The sequence below is a fragment of the Cyrtonyx montezumae genome, unplaced genomic scaffold (genome assembly GCF_038088225.1).
Source record: "Cyrtonyx montezumae isolate F1298 unplaced genomic scaffold, pur_monq_1.0 scaffold_4, whole genome shotgun sequence".
Taxonomy (NCBI): Eukaryota; Metazoa; Chordata; class Aves; order Galliformes; family Odontophoridae; genus Cyrtonyx; species Cyrtonyx montezumae.
The window spans coordinates 194,410-220,295 of record NW_027072045.1 but is presented as its reverse complement, the minus strand read 5'-3'; the positions used below and the strand labels follow the sequence as shown (position 1 = coordinate 220,295).

At 40.2% G+C, this 25,886-nt stretch overlaps 1 protein-coding gene across 2 annotated transcripts in view; it reads left to right on the top strand.

Annotated features, from left to right (window-relative positions):
* INPP5A (inositol polyphosphate-5-phosphatase A) overlaps window positions 1–25,886 on the top strand; it is a 193,833-nt gene that overhangs the window by 112,739 nt on the left and 55,208 nt on the right. For both annotated transcript variants that reach the window (XM_065746757.1, XM_065746758.1), the window contains exons 7-9: window positions 1,578–1,630; window positions 4,105–4,224; window positions 20,800–20,884. In XM_065746757.1, the coding sequence (XP_065602829.1) occupies window positions 1,578–1,630; window positions 4,105–4,224; window positions 20,800–20,884 (258 nt within the window). The remainder of the gene's footprint in view (window positions 1–1,577; window positions 1,631–4,104; window positions 4,225–20,799; window positions 20,885–25,886) is intronic.

Here is a 25,886-nt window from a genome sequence, read left to right as displayed (position 1 = left end):
ATTTCAGTCCATATTAGATAATTAATATCAGATTTGTTAATCCATTTTACTCCCTTATTTATGTCTGGGGAGTACACTGCAAGCCAACTGTAAGTAGAGATGTAAGAGCAGAAGAAAGCTGTTCCTTGTGTCTATACAGTGTCAAATGAACATGTAGATTCACCAGATAACATACTTTGTTGTTTGACTCTGTTCTTGGACTCAGATTTTGCAAAGCTGGTACAATTCCTGTGGAAACACCTCAGACCTCCTCTGCTGGAGCCAGCCCAGCGGGATGCTCGGTCGGGGGGGCAGACTGCAGCTCTCCCAGAGCCCTGGCAGTACAGTCAGGCTGCAGGACGGGCTCACACGTCTGCAGAAAGGCCATTCTGAAATAAGCACTGGAAGCGACAGATACTAATTGTAGTGCATAAATGTACATAGACAATCCTTGTGTGGGTGGAGCCCTGGCGAGGGAGCAGTTTATGTTAAGTCTGTCCTGAGTGCTGCTGTGGAAACAGAGGTGCTTCTTGTTGTTCCTATGTCTGTGCATAAGGAGTGGAGGAGATGGGAGATGAGTAACTGTTGTTACCGGATGGTGGTTGTGGAACAAACTGTGTGGGTTCTGTGATGGTGTTGGCTATCTCGGCAGGATTTTGGACCTGGAAATCCCATGAGGACTATCTGTTCACATGAGGTCACTAAATGGAACTGAAGAGTCTCTCCTGAATGCTGTCAGCAGTGCCTTAGGGAGGGCTTAGGGAGTGATACCTTGAGTGAGGGGTGCTATGCTATGGCTGATGCCTTATTAGTAATAAGTACTTGCAGTCTCTTGCTACAGAATCATTGGCATCATTATTTAGGCCTGTCTGGTGCAATATTCATTACTGGTGAGCATTCACCTAGCCCCACATCCATTGTTAACAGTGAATAAATAGGATGCAGAATCATGTCTTTCTGTGGGAGGCTATAATTTATGGCCGTGGCTTAGGAGTAGTGCTGAAGAGATCCTTTTACTGTACCAGAAGTACTCTGGCAGGAGCTGATTTGTGGCTTTCTTGCGGATGTTGCAGTGTTGATAAATGTAATATTTTACCATTATTTAAACTCCCTTTAACTTTTATAGAAATATTAGGTGGGTTGGCTAAGCAGGAGAAATAGCTTTCTATCTCATTCATTTCAATTTGATGTAAATCTATGATAAGATTTTACAGTTCAAGTAAAATTACAAAGGAGAAGTATTTATGCATAGACAATAAGAATTTGGTAGTTCAGGGCAAACGTCAGTATAGTTAATCAGTATAAGTTAATATAAGCTTTATTAAATGGGTTATCTTTCATCTGTAAACAACTACCTGGGTTTATATTCATTTTACACGTAAGTTTGTAACCACACTGCAGAACCAAAATTATAAATCATTCAAGAATCTATGAGAAACAGTATGTGTTTTCAAGCTTCCTTGGTTGGTGTGTAGTGCTTTTTAGATTCATTGTGTGAATTAATTTTGTTTTATTTGTCTCTCTGTGTAAATACATTTTGCTTTCATCACAGTAATCCTTTACTTAAGATAACTGATTATTATTTGCTTATATTTCAGTGCAAGTGGTCCAGAAAAGGTTTCATTCGAACAAGGTGGTGTATTACTGATTGGTAGGTCGCTTCTTTAACTTACTTCTGACAAAATGTATTATATGCATTTTTATCATCAGCTGTCTCAAATAAGGTATTCATACACACAAAGAATAAATTAGTTTCAAAGCAGTTACTTGAGTTTATATTGAGCAGATAATGCTCGATAAGTTGTAATGAGGCACAACAAAATGTGATTTTAGTATTGACACATATGTGCAATTAGCAAGTGATAATTCAGTTCATTAGCATTCTGTTCACCAAGTGTGGTCTAAACCTTTTGGAATCTGTGACCAAGGCCAGGGTGTGGAGTCACAGTGCAGAGCTGGAGGCATCCCCAGCCCTCCTCATCAGGCCCAGTGCATCCCAGTCTGCAGTGCCTTGCCCAGTTCAGAGACTGGTCGTAGGCAGGTGCAGCCCTCCCTTCTGGGTTTATCAGGGAAACTGCTGTTTTTCATGATCTCTTTAAGCTGGCCACTTAAGGCCCCATCCAGTTTCCACTGAAGCCAGTGGAGGGACTCTACTTCATGCAGCTTTTTGACACCAGCTGCTACTATAATATTTTTAATGGAAAAGAACTCTTATTTCTCATATTCAGGTCACGAATCCCATTTTAAACCGAAGGCATGGTCCTGTTCTCCATTAACTTGCTTATTCTCATCCTAGAATAAAATAAAGCACCTGATAGCCCACAACTCACTGACAAGATTTGATGAAGGGGCAGCAGAGAGAGGTAGCACACTTTCCATCTTTATTCTCATGGACTGCTTTGGAAATAACCCATCAAGCAAGTTTGGCACAACCTGCCTGAATACTGTCCCACATAAGATGTGCTGTGTAAACCTGTGGAAGAAACAAACGTTTTTTCTCTTGGGATTATCCAACAGCCTTAACAAACTACAAGGGGGTGAGAGTTCAGGGCAGCAGATAACTATGAATACAGAAGTTGAACATCTTTATGTTGTTAGCACACTTTCTTTAGAAGAACCAGCTAGTATTCACAGGAGGTGTATTTCATAACTAAAGCTGTTCATTGTGTGTTAGAAAATCTATCTGTAATAACAGTAATATTAGTATTATTTGTATATGTAGGAGAGAGCAGCCAGTAGTGCATAAACTATCTGAGAGAGGGTGAATGTTCTCCTCATCTTCGCACAAGGAGAGTTCAATAAACTCACAGATGGTTTAAATTTCTCTTGTCCCATCTGGAAATCTGAACATACTTTTTCACCATTTAGTCATTGTTCTGGTCTTTATTGTTTATTTTTGTTGTAGCCAAAACAAAATCTATTTTTGTTGAGAAGTAAGAGTGAGCAGACTCACAGTTTTTCTCTGATCTGTAACGAGGTGAGATAAGGTGGTAGTTTCCTATTTGGAGTAATTATGAATATGATCCATATGATCAAGCTGTGTTTCAAAGATTTCTAAGGACAAGTTGAAGAGGTAAGTTTTGTGTGAATTCTTGAAGGGAGTTGATAATTTTAACTGGCTGGAAAAACATCCATACAGGATGTACTGCATGCCAAAGACAGAAGGCATCCAAAATGACAAGGAAGTTACCTTATTTCGGAAAACTGTCCTCTTCCTCCTCCTCCGTTATTCAGTGATCTGCCCTGGTTGAGTTCCTCTGAATCCAGATTTTTCATATCCATTATTCTTCATGAGTTTATTGTTAGTGTAAACAAGGAATTAAATTCTCTGAAGGGAATTTCTTGAAATTTTGTTAAAAAAAAAAAAGATAACTACTTTTTTTGCTGTTTTGATTATAATTTATTTTTCTTTTAATTTATTTCTATTCCAATAGTTGTTAGTGTTATTGTGTTAATAGGTACAAGACAGCACCGTAATTCATTACTGTCTAAGTACAATTATAAAATGTAGCTATGGAACCAATCTGTGAACATCTGCACGTATATCAGAAATCAGAATCAGCAGTCAAAATTATTTTCACGCTTTAGAGGAAGTAAGATTAAGGGAACAGACACTGATCGTGGTTCGTTGTTATCCTACTGAGATGTGTTATCAGATGCATCATGTGATGGACATGAGTGGGGGAAGATACAGTTCTGAATCCAGTTCTGTTAAGACCTTTGATAAGTGTATTCTCTCTTGTTGTGAGTGCTGTGCTTTAAGTTAGTTGGAAAAAGAGCAAGAGAGTCAAGAATGGTAAGAGGATTTGACTATGAGTTGAAAAAGTTTGACACCACATCCAGGAGACTAGTTGCTGTCTGTCTGTCCTGCATAAAAGGCAGATGGAAATCAGTGTCATTTGCAGGAATGCAAGTTTTATCTGTGAATGACTTAGCATAAGTTTTATGGTACTTATTGACAACTGTGTGGTGATGATAGCTTAATTTGCACAGTCTGTGTGAGTAAGTCTTGTGGTAGCATGAGAGAGAATGTTCTGTTACTGTGTTGAATGCTTTGCTGAAGACAACAGATGTTTTTTTTCTGTTATCCTGTGTCATTTTATTTTTTTCCTTTTTTTGTCATAGTGCCTTTGACTTGGTAAACATTCATCTTTTCCATGATGCTTCCAATTTAATTGCTTGGGAAACAAGCCCATCGGTTTACTCAGGAATTCGGCATAAGGCTCTTGGCTATGTGCTTGATAGGTATGTATTGGCCTCCCAATCATCTTCTGTGTTCATAAACAGTTTTTAAAACATATTCACAGGCACATTTAGAAATGTAGAGATTTTTATTCTGTGAACTGAAAGTGGTCAGACTATGAGAGTTTTCTACAGTGTCAATCACAGATCAGTTTATAACAGTTATTCTTTTAAGATAAATTTCTAAGCTTGAAGAGCCTCTCTGAGGTCACCAAAACTTGTAAAGTAGGTTTATTTTTATGACATTAGTTAGCTTAACTTATTTGTAGTCTAATAAAGTCTAATAAAGCTGATTTTCATGTTTTCTGTTAAGGCATAATGGAATAAGATGGGAAAATGTAGAAGGCTCTGCCCCAGAGGGCAGTGTGCACGACCCTGAGCTGCTGGAGCCCAGGGAGTGCTGGGACGCTGTGCTCAGACGTAGGTGCTGTGTGGTGCTGTGTGGGGATGGGTTGAGCTCGGTGATCCCTGTGGATCCCTACCCAATCGGTGTGATCTGTTATGCTGTGGTTTTAGAGATTCTGGTTGGACGAGACCTTTGGGGGTCTCTTGTCCATCATGCTGTGCAGAGCAGCACTGATGTTAACATTAGGTCAGGTTGTGCTAGGCTTACCAAGTCAGTTTGAATAGTTCCACGTGCAGTGATTTACACCTTCTGTGGGGCACCCGTTACTGTTTGATCACTCTTCTTGTGATGTTGTTTTCTCTAGTATCCACTCAGAATTTCCCTCAATGCTATTTGTATCCATTGTCCCTCATAGAATCATAGAATGGCCTGGGTTGAAAAGGACCATAATGATCATCCAGTTTCAACCCCCCCACCATGTGCAGGGCCACCAACCACTAGAGCAGGCTGCCCAGAGCACATCCAGCCTTGCCTTGAGTGCCTCCAGGGATGGGGCATCCACAGCCTCTCTGGGCAACCTGTTCCAGTGCATCACCGCCCTCTGAGTGAAAAACTTCCTAATCCCTAACCTAAACCTCCCCTGTCTCAGTTTAAAACCATTTCCCCTTGTCCTATCGCTATCCATCCTCGTAAACAGGCGTTCCCCCTCTTATTTTAGCACTTGTTGCTGAGGAGAGCCCAGCTGTGGCTCTTCTGTAACCACACAGGAGGCAGACTCCCTTGGCCACCTTTCCTGTAAATGGATGTGTCCAGCATTCTGAATGTCTGCTCATACAGCACGAGCTCCAGCTCCCACAGCATTAAGCCCTGTGGATCTTCAGTCTCAATATTAGCTGAGCACAGCAGGCATCTAATCCTTCTAAAATGGCAGCAGTGTTTGTATGCAGTCATTACTAAAAATATGGTTAAAAATAAACCATCGTGGTTTATAACTAGAGAGGAAAAGGACCTGGGGGTGTTGGTTGATGCTCGGCTCAACATGAGCCAGCAGTGTGCCCAGGTGGCCAAGAAGGCCAACAGCATCCTGGCCTGTATTAGAAATAGTGCAGCCAGCAGGAGCAGGGAGGTGATCATCCCCCTGTACTCAGCTCTGGTACGGCCGCACCTCGAGTACTGTGTTCAGTTTTGGGCCCCTCACTACAAGAAGGACATTGAGGCCCTGGAGCGTGTTCAGAGAAGGGCAACAAAACTGGGGAGGGGTCTGGAGCACAAGTCTTATGAGGAGCGGCTGAGGGAGCTGGGATTGTTTAGTCTGGAGAAGAGGAGGCTCAGAGGAGACCTTATTGCACTCTACCACTTCCTGAAGAGGGGTTGTGGTGAGGAGGGGGTGGGCCTCTTCTCCCTGATAAGTAATGACAGGACGAGAGGGAATGGCCACAAGTTGCGCCGGGGAAGATTTAGATTAGACCTGAGGAAGCATTTATTTTCTGAAAGAGTGGTCAGGCACTGGAATGGCCTGCCTAGGGAGGTGGTTGAGGCACCATCCCTAGCGCTGTTCAAGAAGCGTTTAGATGAGGTGCTAAAGGATTTAATTTAGTAGTTGGGTAGAGATAGTGATAGGAGGATGGTTGGACTAGATGATCTTATAGGTCCTTTCCAACCTTATGAACTTATGAACTTATGAACTTATGAACAGTGTTACAGATTGGATTCGTCTGATGGGTGGTACAGTACTGAGGATGGTGTGTTCAACAATCCCAAAAATACCCCCAGAATTTGCAGCTGCCCTTTTTAGTAGTTATAAAGTCAGAAGGCCTCTTGTGTTGAGTAAGATGATTTCTGCATGGGCATACATGATTTGGTAATGTAAGCAGGTTCTGCTCTTATGAGGTCACTGCTTGACCTCATGTTTGCCTGAGAAAGAGCTTTAAAAGTGTGGTATGCACCTGGCTCACACTGCTTTCCATGGCATAAGATGTTGTTAGACTGGGAAAAATAAAAGCAGGGCACTTTGTGGTTTTTCTGTTCAATATGTTCCTTTACCAAAACATTGGATTGTGTTTGAGTCACAAACTGCACAGACATGCACCTTTGGAAGTCGTGTTCACTGGCAGCACACCTGTTGACCTTCTCTTAAGATTTCATGTCATTACTCTGTGTGTACCTCTTCCTTTTAAAGATGTGTTTACATGAGGAAAAGTGTTGTTTTGTGAAGTGGCATTTAAGAACACTGCATGCTTAGTGATAACAGAGCAAGCAATAGATTTCAGCACGTGCTAATTCGCTGACTGAACTGAACGCAGGGACTTGGATCTCTACAACAAAAAGCTGATAAGTGCTGGTGGGTCTGCACCTGGATTTCAGGTCACATTGGCTGGAACTTGTGCTCCAGCAGCACAGCACTGTGCTCCATTCCCTGCTGACACAGCAGCACAGCCGAGCTGGGAACCACGGAGGCCTGGTCTGAGCAGAGCCAGTACACGCCATCTTGACATTGCGCTGCTCTCTGGGCTGCCACTTCCCCATGATTTTTCTGGGGACTGCCTTGAACCCTGGGAGCCTGGGACATGCAGTGTGGCAGGGCCATCCAAGCAGAAGAGTCACAGGCACCTGCTTGCCTCTGGGAGCTCCCCATGCCAGGGACGGCCCAGGGCTCTGCTGTCCTTCCCATGTGCTTCAAGCTGCTGGGGGAGGTTGCTTCTCTGCCAGAGTTAGGCCTTGACCAGGAGGGCTGAGGCCACACACATGTTCCATATGTCCCATCCTACTCACATTTGCTTGCAGCTTTCCCTGCATGCACTACACACAGCAGCACTTCAGGGGAGTTTCCCACCACAAATTTCTGCTTACTCTTCAGGCTGTCTCCTGCAGAAGCCTGGGAGTTAGCACTGCCCCTGAACCAAACGTATTCACTGTGTAATATCTGTGAGTGTAGTGCTGTTGTTCTTCAGCCTGGAGAAAGGGAGGCTCGTGGGATATCTTAATTGGTGTCCATAAATACCCGAGGGGATGTGAGAATGGGACGGGCCCAGAGACCATGAGCACAGGCTGCAGCCCAGGAGCTCCCCTGCCCACGGGCAGCACTGCTGTGCTGGGCGGCGGAGCTCTGGCACAGAGCCCAGGGGATGTGGGATCCCCTCCTTGGGGATCTCCAGCTCTATCTGGATGTGGGGCTGAGCACGGCTCTGGGTGGCCCTGCTGACACAGGGGTGGGCAGAGGGACAAAGAAGGCCCTGCTGTTCCAGGATTCTGTGATTCCGTATCTAAGTTTTCATTTAAAAACTTACAAAACATGCAGTGTGGTATGAAAAACCTTTTTAGTCACTTTCTATGTGAAGTGTTACTTTTTTCAGAAGTTTTACTTAGTTAGGCAGGGAGATAGTTGAACAGAAGAAGCTGTTTTTTCCCCACTATATTCAAGTAAGTGCTCTTCCTGTGTACTCCAGCAGAGGGCTAAGTAGGAATTTCTCCCAAATAAGTATTTATTTTCACTTTTGAATTATGATGATTCAAGGATGGACAGGAATTATCCAGTCTCTGCGCTCTCATGTCTGAGATTCTGTGATTCCACTTCTACAGGCTGCTCAGATCATCAGAGAACACAGCAGGCACTTGGAAGTTTTGTAAATACGTGACGAGGAGAGGTTTAAAATGGAAGAACTCAGTGAAATGTCAGAGCCACAGTTGGATCAGACTCTATACTTTCAGAGATAGATTTGTGTGTTCTGTAACATGTATATCAGTGTGAGAAAGACCTGTTTTTACTCTTTTTTTTCCCCTCCATTGGTCTCCTCTCTTTTTCTTATGCTTTGCATTAGCAGACTTCAGTAAACTAGTATAAAACTTATGTGGTATTTATTGCATGCTTGTTTGCAGCATACAGTGTGCTTCATTAGCTAATTTTGGCTTTGGACCTCCCACGATGCCCTGGCAGCAGTAAGGTAATACAACTGTAGTATTAATGTCAGCCGTGGGTCAAAAATGTCATGATGGTATATCATTAAAATGTGACACTGCCAAAAACTGCCCCTACTCCCCTGTCCTTAGAAAAGAAAACCTTCAATTTTAGGTTGCACACTACTACTGTGAGTTTGCATTCAGATGAATTGTTCATTTTGAGAGAGCAGCCAGCCGCAGATCCGGACCTCCGTAGTGAAATGATGGGCTGTCTCACACAAAAGGGGAGTTCTGTAAGAGCAGTGAATAATGGGAAACCCCTTTCATCGGCATTGCTAACCTTTTGGCAGCCACCAGCAAACTCTATTCTGATCTGCTGATTGGGGAGGACAATACACTGAAGCTCACTTTAAATGAATGCTACCACCAACAGTGTCCCCATTCAGACGGTTTTGGGAACCATCTTTGACCATTGTCTGCCATCACTCCTTCAGACAGTAGGAAAAGGGAAAGTGAGAACGTCTATAGGGGGAAAAGTACTTCTTTTCTTGGCTTTAATCTCTCTTTAAAGCTTCATAGATCTACATTTCCAGCTGAGCTACTGGAGCTATGCAGTGTCAGATAAATACTGAAGGGAGAGGTTTCAAGCTGAGCTTTTAAATCCCCTTATCTGCATGAACTAATAATGCAGATTTAGTGCTGTTAAAAACAGAGACTGGTAAGTCTTTTCCTTCAAAGCCTTTAAACTGCTAAAGAGCATTTAACAGGGATGCAGTTCAAACCCAGAGAACAATACTGAGAAGGAAAACAGTTTAATGAGCTAAACCTTCACTGAATGAAGCAGAAACACCTTCTCACAGTTGATTTAGGTCACTGTGGGAGTAAGTGAAAGCACAGCTCTGTTCACTCGGCATCTTCATAAACATGAATTAAGTACAGCCTTTTCATGTAAGGTAAAAGCTATCACAGTTTGATACACAGAAAACAAGAGAGTTTGCAAATACAGCTCGAGTGAATGACTTTTAACTGCTAAAATCATCCAGATAAGTTGGTTCTCAAAATTGTTTTAATACAGACTGTGAGAGTAGCTTTTAACACGTCAGCACCAAACTTCTCAATGTCTCTAAATTACTGAGAAGGAGAGGGGTTGAAGGAAAAGGGAAAAAAAATAAATTAAAAAGAAAAAAGTGCTGAGTGAGTAGTTTAAAGTTCTCATTAAAGGTTCCTCCTGAGTTAATCTATTAATTACATAGTAGTGTATTTTGAGAGTAAAAAGGTTAAATCTTGTGATGGTGTTATGAAGTTTTAGCTTTTATAAAATGAGAAAATAAATAACATAGCTAAGAGAATGCTTTTGGAGACAACTAGCTAGGGTATGCTGAGCCAAACTGATTGAGAAGAAAATGTGTGAAATAGAGACTTTTTATTTACAAATGCATATATAATGTGTATGTATAGTATTGGTTTCTGCATTGAGTTTGTCAGCACTAATGTAAACCCAAACTAAGTTCTCAGGAGTCAGTTACACTGTTCCAGATAGATACAAATGCAGTCAGAACTGAACATGCTTTATAAATCAGAACAAGAACACTTGCTTTATATTTAGGATGGCAAAAAAATAATAATAATAAAAAAAATCATAACAATTATTCCAGGCCCATTTTGGATAATTCACATGTACATCTACTTGCATACTACTCATGTCTTTGTAATTTTGAAAGTTAGACAGCTTAAACAATATATGAGGTTAAAAAAATGAAGTGTATTTTACATTTAATTTCAGTCTTTCATACCTCTACTTTAAGAGAGTTCACGTTGCTGTATTAGTCCTGTATTCCTTTCCTAGGGAAAAGTGTGCTGAATTTAATAGCCTGCTTAGGGATTATGTAGAAACTGTAGGATAGGGTTCTTTGGAAGTGTTAGAAACGTTTGTTCAGAGTGGGGATGTGTAGACGGTGGCCTGATATGGTGTTTCTTGGTGTGCCAGCCGTATAAACTTCCTGAAACTATCTACAGCATTCAGATCCATAAAACGATTTTTTTTTTTTTAAAGAAAGTGACAGTGCTCTTCTGTTTTCCTATTGAAATGTTCCCTGGCCTAGTTCAACAGAAACATTTTTACATTACAACTGTGAAATCTTGGCATAAAGCTTCCCTTTGTGCCCTTCATTATTTTCTCACAAATATAGTCCATTGTCACATAGCTGAAGTTAATTTGATCAACATTGGGACATTTAACTTTTATGTCCGGTCAAAGGAGCTGTTTCATGCTCATTTTGGGCATTCAAAAGAAATGATTGCCAGAAAAATAATGTTACTATTAACAATTCAGAGCAATTAGTTTCCCAGGGAGAGGCAATGTGATGCACCGGCTCCACACAACTATTCTTTGTCATTTTATGGATGCTCATCAGTCAACTGTCACATCTTCTCAAAGAGCCCTCCAATCTAAATGTTTCTCTTTGGGCTTTTCCCAGAACTAGCAGCTGAATGAGCAAAAGAAAAAAGCCACTTCGTTTCTAGGCAAAAGAAAACTTCACTCTAAAGATCTGGGTCGTTTGAGAAGGTTCTAGGAGTATAGGAGTAGCCTGCTTTTTTGCTTTTTTTTCCTTTTTCTTTTCCAACATTGTTTTTAATGTCAAGTGAAAAGTCTCTGTAATCATGTATCGTCAAACATTTAAAGAATTTCTTATGTATTCAGAAAGAATGCACTCTGAGGGCAAATAAACCTTCTGTCTGAATGTCACCTAACAAAGGTTTTAAACCCTGGATCACATTCAGAAAGACAGCTTTTCATTAAGCACCCTGTGGCTCATCTCATTAATATTCAGTCCTCCCCCCCTTAAACTAAGGTTAAGTACTCTCAAAATTAGTGTGTTTGTGTACCATACCCTTAAAGAGTAAATCCAACAAAATTATGTTGTTACTTTCGACCTGTCATATACAGTCGGAGATGCTTTTTCTTGCTAATTTTTCTTTTGATTTGAGCTTTTGTCACAACTGTCAAAAATTTAACTCATGTCCTTCCTGCTTATACAAACACCTTTTGGATTTGATTCAGATTGTATTTTAAACAGAAAAATAATTTTCTTTTGTATTTGGGGCTCTTTTCTCTTTTTCTATTTTTTATTTTTTATTTTTTTCAATTAATAACTGGATGGATGGGCTGGAAGGGGCTGTGGCCAACCTGATGTCCCTGCCTACAGCAGGGGTTGGAACTACATGATCTTAAAGGTCCCTTCCAACCCAAACCATTCTGTGATTCTACTATGGCAAACCTTTGCAGTATTTCTTATTCAAACTAAAGATATGTTATTTTCTCTCATGTCAAAAGTAAATCTGTACAAAACCAGTTTGCAAGGAAAAATACAATTCCAGTCCAAGATGCAGACCACTCCAGAAATTTCAGTACTCAGGAAAGTGTCAAAAAAAAATAAAATACATGAAGTCACACTTCACCTTGCTTAATGCGAACAGAATTGTAGTTTTCAGAAGAAATGTAAAAGCAATGAGGTTTCTTGGAGGGCTTTTCAACAGTAGTTTTCACAAATGCAAACTCACTGCCTTGCTGTCAGATAGCACAACTGCCAAAATTGGCTGTGAGCTAGGGCCACGTTTGGTGGGACTGTAAGCCTTCACCTCATCTTTTATAAGGGTCTTGCTCCTTTCTACCTGATCTTCATGATAAGGTTCTCAGCTGGCTGCCATGCCTCTCTGATAGAATGCAACTGATGTAACGACAGGATAAATGTGGTATGAAAGGATACTACCCCTGAGATGATTTTTGTAATTGTAAGAGACAATTGAGGAGAGAAAATCTCTGATAGAAATCTGAAGCAGCAGCTGAAAATAACTTCTTGCTGGTTAGATTTTTCTCTGAAAACGCATTTCCAGAAGAATGCACAGGGTCTGTCACGTGCTTGTTGAGTTATATTTCTCTTTATACTGCATTTTTTTCCTTAGAGATTTGGGGGCTACATAAAGAGCAGTCATTAGTGTCTAGCTAAAGGTGACACACATCAACATTCATTGTGGTTTGTGCCTTTTGAAATGTTGTGTCGTGTAGCCATATAATCTTACAGGATAGCTGTGATTCAATTAGAAAGAATCTATATGGGCTGTTGATCCAATTTTTATTCATTTGCAGAGAAATGAAAATAAATTGCTATTGTGATTTTATTTACAAACCACTGAATGCTCACTGTAAAATGATGCAATGAGCTGATAGTTATAAAACAGAGAAATGTTTGAAAGAGCTCCATTCTGCTTCCATTTCATTCTACAGACACTAAGTGAATAACAGTCTTTCATCGTTTTTACTCCCGTAGGGAGGCAGGATCACTCTAAGAGTATGGTTGTTGTCTTCTTGTTTTGTATTCTGTACAGAGACGGATTCTGTCTAACGTGTAAATAACCATTTGTGGGTTACAGCGTTTTTAGCTGCTTGTCCATGTGCCTGTACAGGTGCTGAAGTATCTGTAGATGGACTTTGCAGAAGTTCTTCATGCATTCAAGGTAGCTGTAACTGTTTCACGTTTAATTAAAGCTTCTTTATGTTTCCACCAGTGTGTGGTTTAAGTTGCATCTAAAATGATTCAGTTTCTCACTGCAACAAAAGAATCCATTCTGTGAAAATAACTGATCCTGCTATCCACCGGAATTTTCTTTGATCAAATGGCAGCAGCTCTGATTTTTCACAGTCATTTGAAAGATGATTTTTCCTTCACTTTTGCAGTTCATATATTTTTGTCAAGTCACCCTTTGTTTCCTCTGTTAAGTAGTCCACTGCGGTATGATTTTCAAGGGGTTAAATGCCCAGGCTAACAAATACGTACAGTTTGTGGCCGGTTAGTTTCTCTTTAATTTAAGCATTTTTGAGTCCTTTGCAAGTGAAGTCTTTCTGTTTCTCATAATTTGTGTTACCCTTCTCTAGAATGGTGCTGTGTTTATTTCTGATTCAGAGCCCATCTGAGCGTAGTTTTCTCCCCGGGCAAGCAGATGAAACGTGTTGGTTTCTGTCCCATGCAGGGGCATGGCATGGCTGGCATCCTGCTCCCTTCCACTGCCCCCCACGTAACCATCCCCACCAGGTTAGATGGGAAAGGCACTGCTGTGGGTCTGCTGAGATTTCTGGCAAGGTTGCATAGTCATTCTGCAGCTGCTCCTGCTGGTGAACTGTGTAGGACATTCAGTGCCTCTGCTCTGAATTTTTCTAGAATTGTCACAAACAGTACTTTTCCCAGCTTTAGTGAGTTAGAGGATCAGTACACCAGTGCCATGAATCCCTGTCATTTTGAAGCTCGCTGTTAGCACTTCTGATGCTAAGTGAACACAGAGTGTTTGTTTTACTCCACCACATCCAAGCCTTGCAGAACAGTAAAGAATAACTGCTGTGTGTCAATCTTCATGCAGATTAAGACAAGGCAGTTATCTGCTGTCTGCTGATGACCAAGAGTTACAAACATTGAGCAGATTCAAAGGTTTTCTGAAAGAATCTAAGCCTTCATGGTAAAGGAAGATTCAAAAAGTGCAGTTTCTGTTTTCTTCCTTTTGCTTTCTTTTACATCAGCTGAAGAACAAGAAAAGTTCTCTGTAATGTAGCGGCAGTGCCATGATGTTGTATTCTCCTGCAGTGAAATTGACAAGTACTTACATCATTATACATGGCTGCTATTTCATTAGGCGAATGTCAGTGTCGGCTAAGATCATGGTTTTATCAATATAATGAAAATACCAGTCAAGTAAGGAAAAAGTCACAATTTTCCAGCTCTAAAAATTGATTTTTATTGCTCTTCTTGTAATCCTTTCTTTGGATTAACTATTTATTATTGATGTGGTCTTTATTTTAATCTTAATAGCTGCTGACATTGTAATTAATTAAAAAATACAACATTTTTGCCCAAATGGCACTATATTGAAATTAAAAGTGAACATCACATATTAGTTAAACAACCCTGGCAAATGCCTTGAGTGCTAAGATGATTGCCTAAGCTTTTTGACAATTCCCTTTCATCTTGCTGTATGCTGCTTGACCTTTTGAGATGTTTTGGTGTTATTAATAGGTTTGAGCTATTATATCAGAAAGACCAGGGCACGAAAATAGTATAAAGTTTATCTTTCTAATGACAGTGCTGCTACACTCAAGGTATGCCAACGAAGGCACTTGCATCGTTTGAGACACACTCAGGCAGTCACCGTATAACTTCTGTTCAGGAACTGATGGTGTTTTCTGGAATTTGTTTCTCAGTATGTGCCTGGGAATGCAAAGTGCTGCAAGCCAACCATTGGCCGCACTGCAGAAGGGAGTGTGCAGAGAAGACAGTCCTCTCTTTGAAAGTCCTCTCTAATGCTTCTGGTGGAGAGGTTTCCATTGCTGAGGATCCACACAGGACGCTTCTTGAAGTGTAGGTGTGCAAGATGATCTTTTTAACTAAGACTTGTAATGGAAAAAGTAATGAGGATAGGAATGATGTAAATCTTGCAGGCCACACTGCAGCCCATGTCTGCTTCTGTGTAAGCCAAAGCCTGATATTTCCATTGTCTGGATCTTCAGTGTCCTAATGTGTCATCATTCCTGGCCTTTCCAACAGATAGCAGGAGCTGCTATCTCCTCTGATGTTGTACATCTGCTGAAAATAGCGTAAGATCTTCCTATCCATTGTTCTCCTGCTGTTTTCATAGCAGCCCTTAGCTCCCACCAACGGGATGGACAGATCACTCTCTACTTTTATTTTGCTTCTTTTGAGATATTCCTCTCTGGCGTAAGAACCTCACCAAGGAAATGCTATCTGCAGTGTGCCCACACAGGCCCCTCTGCACCCCCCTGCTCCCAGCAGCCTGTGGCAGGCCAGTGGGTGTCTGACTGTGCCAGCTGGTGCCAGGCTGCCTGGTGGTTCCTGAGCATGGAAAGGCCTCACCCTCTCGGGCAAAGACATCGATCAGTGTTGATTTTACCAAATTTGGATCTAAACAACGTTTGGTCCAGAGCTGTGCTTAGTTTTACAGTGACCAAGATGAGCAGTTTACCCTGAGAAATGATTGCTGTACGTAGATTGAGCTGTCATCTGTTCTCTCTGTGGCTGTCCATGATTTTCTTTTACTTAGGAAATGACACTTTATATTGGCAGTCACATTTTGTTATAAAAGCAATTTTCGTCTTTAATTTTTCTGCATGAATAATGTAGCAAAATCTAGAGATTGTGGAAAGGTAATTTCTTACCGCAGGTGTTGTATGAGAAATATGGAAATCTCATACTTGATACTATTTAGCTTAGAAGCAATTCATTATTGTAAAAATGTGCTATGTTTTGGCGTTAGGGTTGTTTCTTCCCAAGCAATGTGGTGGTGTTCCCTCTCTGCCATTCATCCTGCGTGGCAGAATTCCCAGTTTTTGTTTTTGTTATGTTATTGTTGTGTTAAAAAAAAAACAACACAAAAACCTTCAAGTCCCTCTTTTCAGCAGTGTCGAGTCAGGATGAATTGGCCAGGAAAGCATGTTTATAGACTGTGTGAAGAACTTTGTCTTTGTGTGGGAACGTTGGTGACACTGGTATGGCTTGCCTGAATGAACTGCGATGACGCGGCTAATAAGGTGTCCTGCTGAGTGCCGCCGCAGCCTTTCTCAGACCTCCCACTTAATGCCATTCAGCTCCAGCTCAGTGTAGCTAATTTTTCCCATTCCCTCAATTCTTTAGGCCCCCCTTACAAACAGAAAAGTCAACTTTCACACCGAGGGGAAGATAAGTGCTTTAGGAAATAATCATGTAAACAGAATGTTACCTTCTGACCTGATGCTGATACCTTGATCTGGGACAAAACCCAGCTGGCTATTGCATTAGACATGGCTATTAAAGGAATAATGCTGCTGATCCTCCTTACAATGTGCCCTGAGAAATGGTTTAGCCAAATCACAGTGCCTCTTGTCACACTGAATCATGTTTAGCTGCTCTCTTCCATGACCAAACTGCTGATATTTAGATGCTCCCTTGTCTTCTTTCTAGTGGCAGTAGGAGAGGGGGATAAGCACAAAACCAAGTGAAAGTCAGTGCTATTTTTGTTAGCCCTTTTAATTTCTCGATGAATTTCAGTGCTTTGAAACATACGTACCATAGTTTAAGGAGTACATTATGTGAAATGTCTTCAGTTGTAAAGACTGAGTACTTAAAAATGGGAAAAGTAAATGACAAAAGGATTTCAGTGATTCCAGTAACATGAAATTGTTCGTTGTAAGATCGGACTAACCTAATCCTTCTGATACTCGATAACTGTGACTAAGATGAGGAACTAGATTGGACCTCCAGGAGTGTCAGGGAGAAGAAGAACCTCTACCTTTTAGTTATTTGAGTCTTGACAGGAATTTGCCATCCAGATCTCCTAAAGGGCTTTGAAAAAACATAACTTTCACAATCCTGTTAGCAGATGCTACCACAGACTTAGAGGTCCATCATTTCATAGAAGTTATTTGACTGTACTGGATTCTAAGACCAAATGTTGAGCATTTGCTTTTACTGTGGCTTTTTTTTTTTTTTATTTCTCTTTATATCTGCCAGTTGCATGGGTGCATGCTCAGAGCTGAGTATATTACTCTGGTCATCGCAGGCAGGCCAGTTTAGCTCAGTCTTAGGCTGTTCAGCTTCATAGCTCAAAGGATTTCAGCGTTTCTTGTAATTCTTCTGATGCATCCAGAGTAATAGGCAGATTTTGTCAGATCTTTGGGAAAATGTGTTAGGGGACTGCCATGCTGAGAATCACTGATCTGTAGCTGGTGGATTTCCTAGAAGTCCTATCGACAAGAAAGAAGGTGCATTTCCAGTGTAGATCCCATAACTTCTTTTCTGGCTTTGATTCAGTTGCTGAAAGCCAGTGTGAGATAACCTTCCATTATTAGACCACAATAAAAATTAAACGTATTAATTTTGCAGCAAACTAATTGCAATAGTAACTTAGCACCCTTACCAATAAAATTTAGCACGTGAACCATGGGTCTGACACACTAGAACGTGTAAGCATGTGACTTTGGCAGTAGACCTTTCTTTAAAGTTACAGTTCTTCAGATGATATATCCTTGTACTGTTGTGTCATCTCTAAAAAGCTACAGCCTGTAATCTCTTGATGGCCATCATAGTCACAACAAGCAACGCAGTTTGTTGGGGCACTGACAGTCTCCTTTGTTTTCTGATACAGACTTCTGGAAGTTAAGTGCTTGCAGTTTCTCACAAATCAAGACATTTTTACCCAAGAGCTACCTATTTTGTGACAAGATTTTTAGAAGTTATATGGGAGTATATGGATCTTTAAAGACTGTTGAAGCTCTTCTGGAAAATCTGGTAGTCAGCAAATACAGGTTAAAAGAAGTAGCATTAGGTCCTACCATTAAAAACATTAAATGAATGTTGGTGACTGTAGGTTGGCTGGTTTCTTTTTATATGATTCAGATCTGTTGCTCCACAGACTGATGGTTTAAAAAAAAGATTATTTGGTTGATGGTTAAAGCAAGGGTATTGTTATAGCAACAAACAGACAGTAAAATAGCGCAGATTTTGAAGCCTTATTTCATTTGCAAGCACTCCTTGAAAGAGTTTTCTGAGTTCTCATTTACTTGAACACTTAATCCCTTATGTACCTGTGGATTAGGATGCAGAAATGAGGAATGGAGTATTTGTCTTGTTCGCTGCCCCAGTCCTAACACCTTTGTTGTGCACCCTTGGTCCTGGTGAGGCTCTGAGAGTTTTACAGTACAGCACACAATTTCTGTCCAAGTCCCCCAAGGCCAGATATAATTCATGTGCTGCAGAGGAAGGAATTTTTGCTAAACTTTCCTTTATTGCTGTCTCTTTTAGTAACTTTGAGTCTGATTCTGAAAGCATAATTGAGAAGATTCGTTCTTGTGCCATTGATTCAGTGGAATTATAGGCACCAGTAATATTTCAAAGTAATCTAATGGAGTACCACAACAATGAAATAATTCCAAATTTGGGAACTCTTAAACCAACAGTAAGTCCCAGTGGCCAGGGTAGTATGTTACAAGCATATCTATTCAGCTGAGTCAAAGGCAGATTTTTTTGTGAGGTATCCAAGATCATTTAATAAGTACTGTACTTATTATATGTGTTGTACCACTGATGTTAGGGTTTTTTATGCTTAAGTTTCATGACTTGTGAGAAGGAAATATGTCAGAAGTCACTTAACGCATCAATCTTGAGAAGTAGCATTCGGACTATTTGATTTCAATCTGTTGGGAGACACTTTTCCTAAAATATCTGACAAGATAAACTGCAAGGAGAGCAAAATAAAATTACCCACTTTAAAGCCGGCATCAATTTGTATGCAGATCAAGTTTAAATCAAGTAATGTGCAAGACTATGAAAGAGTTTTAATTAGTTGATCAGAAGCAGACTCATCAACTGTTTTGTTCATCAGTAACTGAGTTTCTTCAAGTTAATTTAGTTAGGAGGTATTTTAACTGGCTATTTTTGGAAAACACTGTTTATTTGGAAGGTGCATCTTTTGCATAATGCAATCACAGACATCGTCCTTATAATATCACTTCGTTCTCAGATGCCTCTTCTAGACCTTGGGGTTGTTCCTGGAGTATCTCTCCTTTTTTTTTTTTGTCAGCAATAAATGGCAATGGGCAAAGCCAAAGCTAAGATATGAATCAGGAAAGTTGGCAAAGCAAAGTCAGTTTTCCTACATGTAAGTTGCCCGTTTGATCTAGCAATGATAGTGTTAGAAAACTGATAACGTAAACGGTTTAAATTTTAAGGGCGCTAATCAAAGTAATGTTATGTACAAGTTGAGAGTGACAGGTTTTTCTTGGTGCTTGCTGGGAGCTGACAGTAGACAGTATTTATTAACAGTACCTGAGATAGCTTGTCTGCTGAATGGAGAATTTGGAGATTTTCATACCAGAGAAGTCTATGCAGGAGCTTTTGCTTCAGATGGCCACTACATTAGTTCCAATGCACATCAGTTTTCCAGCAGGATATTATTCCTTATGAAACAGATATTGTGGATTAAAAATGTGAGATTTTTTATGAGACAAAAAGTAGTACTTTATTGTAAATCTAATGTTGTATCTTTCTTTATTGCTATAAAATGCCTGAACGAGTATAATGTATTAGAATACTCTAAGCCATTTAAAACAAAGGCCTACTTGCTGGGCTGTATCGTTCCAGAAGGTGTCTTTACCATGTCTGTATGGGTTCCTTCCTCTTGCTCAGCTGAGGCTTCTGTCACTGTGCTTACCTATTGATACATACCTAGGGAAATACACAATGTATTGCTTACATTTCTTCCTTTTATCTTATATATTGTGCATATAGTATATCATGCAGGTTTTTTTGTGTGTGTGGTGTTTTTTTTTTTTGTATTTTATTTGTAGCTGTAACAACTGCATTTCAGTTATTTTATACCTTCCTGAACTGATAGACTATTAATTGCCTTTATTCCCATTTTGTATGAGTCCATGGATTTTTGAATTTTAAGATCTCTGGAACCATGTAAAATTGCGCAGTGTTAGGAGTACCGAGCAATTGTTGTTAATAATAGATAAACTAATAACACAATAACAGCTTTTAATCATGCAAGATTTCCAAGATGAACAGTAATGCCTTACCTCCTTATTTAGTACTGAGCTTCAGTAAAGAGATCATTTCTATTCTGCATCTGGAAAGATCAGCTTCTAGGTGTTACCTATAATCTCAGTAAAAATCTACTGTCAACATAAAGGAGAGAGCTGTGTTTCAGAGAAGCCTAACTGAGCCAGGAAGACCTTGCCACTCAGTCCATGTCAGCTGTGATAAATAGCAGTTAGTGTCGCTTTTCATGCAGGCCACGGGGTACTAATGAACACTGGTAAACATTATGATCACAGTTTTACAGATGTGTAACACAACACAGAATGGAACGTAGGTGTATTCTGAACTTGTCACTAATGTGGGGTTCCTAAATCTTAGTTTCCAGGCCCAAAGCTCATATGTTTAACTTTTCAAAGCTGTGGAGGACCTCTAGGGTCCCTTCTGATGCCCAAGTGTTGGTTCTGTGTTGTTTGTTCTAACTGCTATAAACTTGCTCTCCTCCTTATTGCTCTTTCATTAGGGCAGGGGAAATCAAATGCAGTATTTTACTGGAGTTGAAGACAGAATTGCCTGAGTAAGGATAACCAATTCAAAAATGTGGTTAATGTATTGAGAAGATTGTTCTAATACGAACTGATAGTTCTGACCATTCCAATAATTATTTCTGAGACAGTGCTTAGTAGAGATGTGTATTTGTACATGTTCACATCACATATAATCGAATGACAGTTGTGTTTGTTTGTTTGCTTTTTCCAGAATTATAGATCAGCGGTTTGAGAAAGTTTCCTATTTTGTCTTTGGAGATTTCAACTTCAGACTGGATGCCAAAGCAGTAGTGGAGGTAGGACTTTGACTTTACTTCTGTTGCAGACCCAACTAGTTTCTATTTCTCAGACCTTTTTTCCTGTGGAGAAACTAAAAATGACTTACTGAGCTAATCTGACATTGATCTTGGCTAAGAATATTTTCAGCAAGATCATCTGACAGGTAAATAGAAGTTACTGTGCTAAGAATCTGCTGAAAAAAATCAAGAAAAACACAACTGACAGGCAGCGTTTTTTCGTAATGGTGTGTGAAGTGATTATTACATGCAGAGGGAGCTGTAAATGAGAAAGGATTAGAGAACCCATACTGCCTGTTCATGATCCTAAAGAAAGGGAGAAACATGAGTACAAGTGTATGCTGAGACTTCAAATCTTCACAATGCATAGAGGAGTACCTTCCTTTGGTAGGCATGTTTGAGCTTCAGCGACAGATACGTTTCTGTTGTACATTTGTGACTTCTATCATATGTTGTATCTCAGAGTTTTTTACTGTTATTGGTGGGGAATAATAAAAGAGAGAAGTTTCCCAGATCTGTGTGATAGCATTCCACACTTTGAAAATACAAAAAGACATTTAAACATTTGTGACAGTAACATCTGAGTGTGGAAGCGTGACTGGAAAATTTGTATAAAGCCAAAGAAAATAGCATAAGCCTTTTCTATCATGACTTCAGATTACCTTGACTTCACTGCCAGAGCTCTGCTCCAGGTAGCATGGGGTCAGAAATAATATCCAGGTTGAAACCATTTTAATCTCTTGGCTTTCCACTATTAATTTTCAGAGATGCTGTAGAGTCTTTTTTGTGTCCTTGGGGTTAGGCATCTTCTAAACCAAAATCTTTTATTTTGTAAATCAAGCAGCAGTGGGTAAGTAAGCAGCCTGTGTGTCAAGGGCTGGATACCTCTTGTACACGTGCAGTGTACTTCTCATTCTGCAGTACAGTTCTCATTCTGTGCACGATGGATGACTGGTCCTTCATCTGTTGAAAACATGAGTTTGACATTATAGCACGTGTATGTAGCTAATAACGTCCTTCTCAGAATCCTTTATACACTGTAGTCATTTAGCCAACAAACTTTAATTGAACTGGATTTCCAGTCAGTGACCCAGACTATTCAACTTCAAATGACAAGCATATGGTAAGGGCTAAATCCTGTTCTCTCATGCTGCTTTTAACTGTAGTTAGCATACATGTTTATAGGCAACTTGTGTTAGAATGTCTGTTTCTTGGTTCACCTGTAGTGTGGCAATGTTACTGAGAATGTGTCTGTCACAGGGAGTACCTCTACTGATTATGATCCAACAGAATTCTTGAACACACTGTTCTGACACAGAGCACTAGAAGGTTTTCCCAACTTGCTGCCTTTGCACTTTGCAGGATTGAAGCTGCAGAGAATACTTCCTTTATTACTGATAAGTTAAAACTGCTACGTTTATAGTTGTGAGTTTCAAAGTAATCTGCTCCTAATAGCACCACTGACCACCAGTGTTGCATACTGAGTAAAATGCACAACTGGTGCTAACAGTACAGGTTTACAATCCTAACCCGGCACTTTTCATCTTAGGAGTGATATGCCAGTGTCAATTGAAGTTGTTATACACAGGCATACAAGGTTATGTAAAAGGTGTGATTTGGAAATGAATCAAACTTACCCTTCCTTCCTAGATAAAGTTCATGTATGTGTGAACTCAAAAAGTGTTAGAATGATACCTATTTTCTATTGCTTTATTTGATAAAATAGCATGCATTAAATTAACCAGAACTTGACCCAGATCACAGTGTGCTGAACACTTGGACACTGTAAGATGCTTCAGGTGATGGACGTGTTGTGGAAATGTAGACTTACACCAAACAAACCAAAGAATGAAATGCATTTTTAAAGGCTTTCTCCCTGAAGCCACTGGGAGGTGGAACCTGAGAACTGTGGAGTCCTGGCACAGTGTGCCAAGTCAGATGTTAAAAGTGTTCCACTTATTAATTCACAATTAATAGACAATAAATCATTAATAGATAATTCATTATTTTTTTAATGGGAATTTTAATCTGAAGTCATATTGATTTCCTTGCTAGCAATATCTGCTTTAATGTTGCTGGGGTAATCCAAGAAAGATCAGTAGAACAGGTAAAGGCTTTTGGCAGTTCTGAGACCCATATGTGCATTAACAAGTATGTTGTCCAGAGGGTTAAACTGGCAAGAAGGAAATATGTCAGTAGCATAACAGACATAAGAAATACAATTGTTTTATAGTTGATGGGAATTATAGCTGAAGCATCATTTGTAGCTTGGTGTTGTAGTGCTCAGAGAAATACCTGCAGCTCAGCCTATTAAGGCATTTCATTCTGAAACAGGTCAGTGATAAGGTTCCATTTTAGTTATGTTTTCTAGGAGGAACATATGATTAAAAATAAAGGCAGTGTGAAATCCAGAAGATTTTTTTTGCTAAAGTGTCTGCCAGGCATTGGTAGAACTGGAGTTTCACCACCAGGCCTTAGTGAATGATGTGCCACGTTGGCTTTTCATTTTATGACATCAGAATTCAGAGGAGACAGCTGAGTCCATTGGATCTGAATGGATTCATCATAGAGTACTGAAGGATTTAGCAGATGTTATAGTTGAACCTTTCACAACAGTTTACCAGAGGTCTTGGGAATTTGACATGGTCCCCACTGACTGGAAGCTAGCCAACATTGTCCCAGCTGACAAGAAGGGCACAAAAGAAGACCCTAGAAATTGCAGATCCTGCACAGGGTCAGACTTCCTTGGCTTCTATCAACGTGTGTTTTCAGTTACTTGGAGGATCTCCTCCCAGTTGTTAACAGGTTGATGCAGACAGGAGCTACATGGCAAAAAACAAGGAGTTCTCTGTTTTGTCTGCGTGTGCAGCTATGAAGACTTGTCTGATCCTAGTGGGATATCCATTCAGCCCAAGCAGTGTACCTGAAGCTGGTTTGTGAGGCACCATGAGTGCATCTTCATAGCAGAGGTGCTGAACCCGTTCCTGGGTGCTCTTTTGGTGTCACCTGGCAGCCTGATGCTCACACATCCTCATGTTTCTGCCTGGCTGAGCTGTGAGACCCATCCCTCCACCTCGGGGAAGACAAAGCTGTTAAACACTACTGGCTCATTACTGTAAAACATCCAGAAAATCTTCTGGCCCCTTGGAAAGCAGCACTTTTTTGAAGATCATTGGAGATCCATTAACTTTTGCACTGCTAATCGTCATATGTCATGCTGGCATTGCATTCTGTTAGTGCCAGACGTCTTCAGCTCATCACTCTTCGTGCTCAAGATGTTTCCAAAAATAAGATTAGTAAGTAGGAAGTTCCTCTAGCAATGCAATACATACAAAAGAAAGATTTGAATTTCCTCAGGTTTTGATCATTTTAAGAGATGCTTTAAGAACCTACTTTTTTTTTCTGATTGTTTCTCTCTTTTTTTTCCTAAATATAGATAATCCTACACTTGCAAAGTTAATCAAGTTGTAGTATTTTACTGATGTTTAAATTCAAATATGCCCCTCTTTAATTTTTTATAATTGGTTTTTGGATGAGATGGAGCATTCTCGTTATTTGCCTGCTGCTTCCAGGTGTTTTCCTGCATTTCTCTTACCAGCTGTGTTTATAACATATGCAAAATTGCTGTAAGAGTTCATATCTGACAGAATTCTAGTACTGGCTTATCTTCAGTGTCTTGAATTGCTGCAGCATTTCAGAGACACATTAATTTGGTATGTGTCTGCATGTAGATGATGGTTCCCCTGTCATTTTTCTGGTAGTTGTACTCTCCGTATTACAGACAGGTCACAGTAAGCTTCATGGTTATCAGAAACACGTTGCGAATTTATAGTAGTGTGTATGACAAAGGTAGTTTTTCCGTTGTTGGAAAATGATCTTTAATTAGAAGATTTGGTGAGGCTTGGCAGAAATGTGTAGCAGCACAAGGTGCGCTGGAGGCTGAAGTTGAATAACAGCCCAGGAATGTAGAAGTCATTATACATTAGTGTTTTGTCTCTTCAGATGAGTAACGTAGTAAATGTTTGAAGGTTCTGAAATTAATCAAGATTGCTTGGCTATCAAATCAATAAAAATAGGATACTATAATCTCAAAAGCATAGGAAGGGTAAGAAGGGAACTTAAAGTTTGTAGAAGAATAACTGAGGGATTTTATTACAAAGGAAGAGAATAGATCCTGTTTGCTTGGTAGGAGAAACAAAGTTAGTATCAGGGAATGAAATGTCTCACTAAGGGCAGTAAGTTAATCCTCTTCTGTCAGTCTGAGACCAAGCAGCTCATCAGCTGCTGTGAGCGCCGTAGGCAGCAGCACCTCCCAAATCTCTGCTTGGAGCATTTTCATATACATACGTATTTTTTTAATGGAAAGAACTGATGAGCATCTAATATTTTCTGTCAGCTCTAGAAACACTTACTAGCCTTAATGTGAAAGCAGAACGAGTCCCACGTATCTCTCCTTGTCTCTTAATTCACATGGATCTATGGAAGTGTGAGTGGGAAGGTTGTGACCTCAGTGGTAAATCTGTAGGCTGCCCTACACACTGGCAGCCCATGCAGGCTGTCATTTTCTGTCTTTAACATGCAGAGGTGCCCTTTACTCTTTGTGTGTTAGAGGAGATGTCTATGAAGGACAGAGCTCCATTCTTACAAGCCTGGCCACTTTGCTGGGACTTGGTTTACACAGACCATCATTGAAAGGAACAGTCTCCTTTCACTGTTTCCTGCATTGGCCAAGAGCACTGCAGCCCACAGCCTCAGTCAGGGCTGCAGGGGGAGAGAGTGCTCCTTCTGCTCCTTATTACTTGGTGAGAGGCTGCTTTCCAGTGTTGCTTCATTTAAATCACCCTTCGAGTGTTAGATGGGTCTAACCCTAGCAAAGGTATTTTTGCTGTCAGCTGGCCACAGGAATGGTCTGTATTAATCTTTCAGGATTACTCTATTTCCATTTAAAACAACAACAAAAAAAATAGTTACTGTCTGACATTCTTGGTTATACATCTTCCTT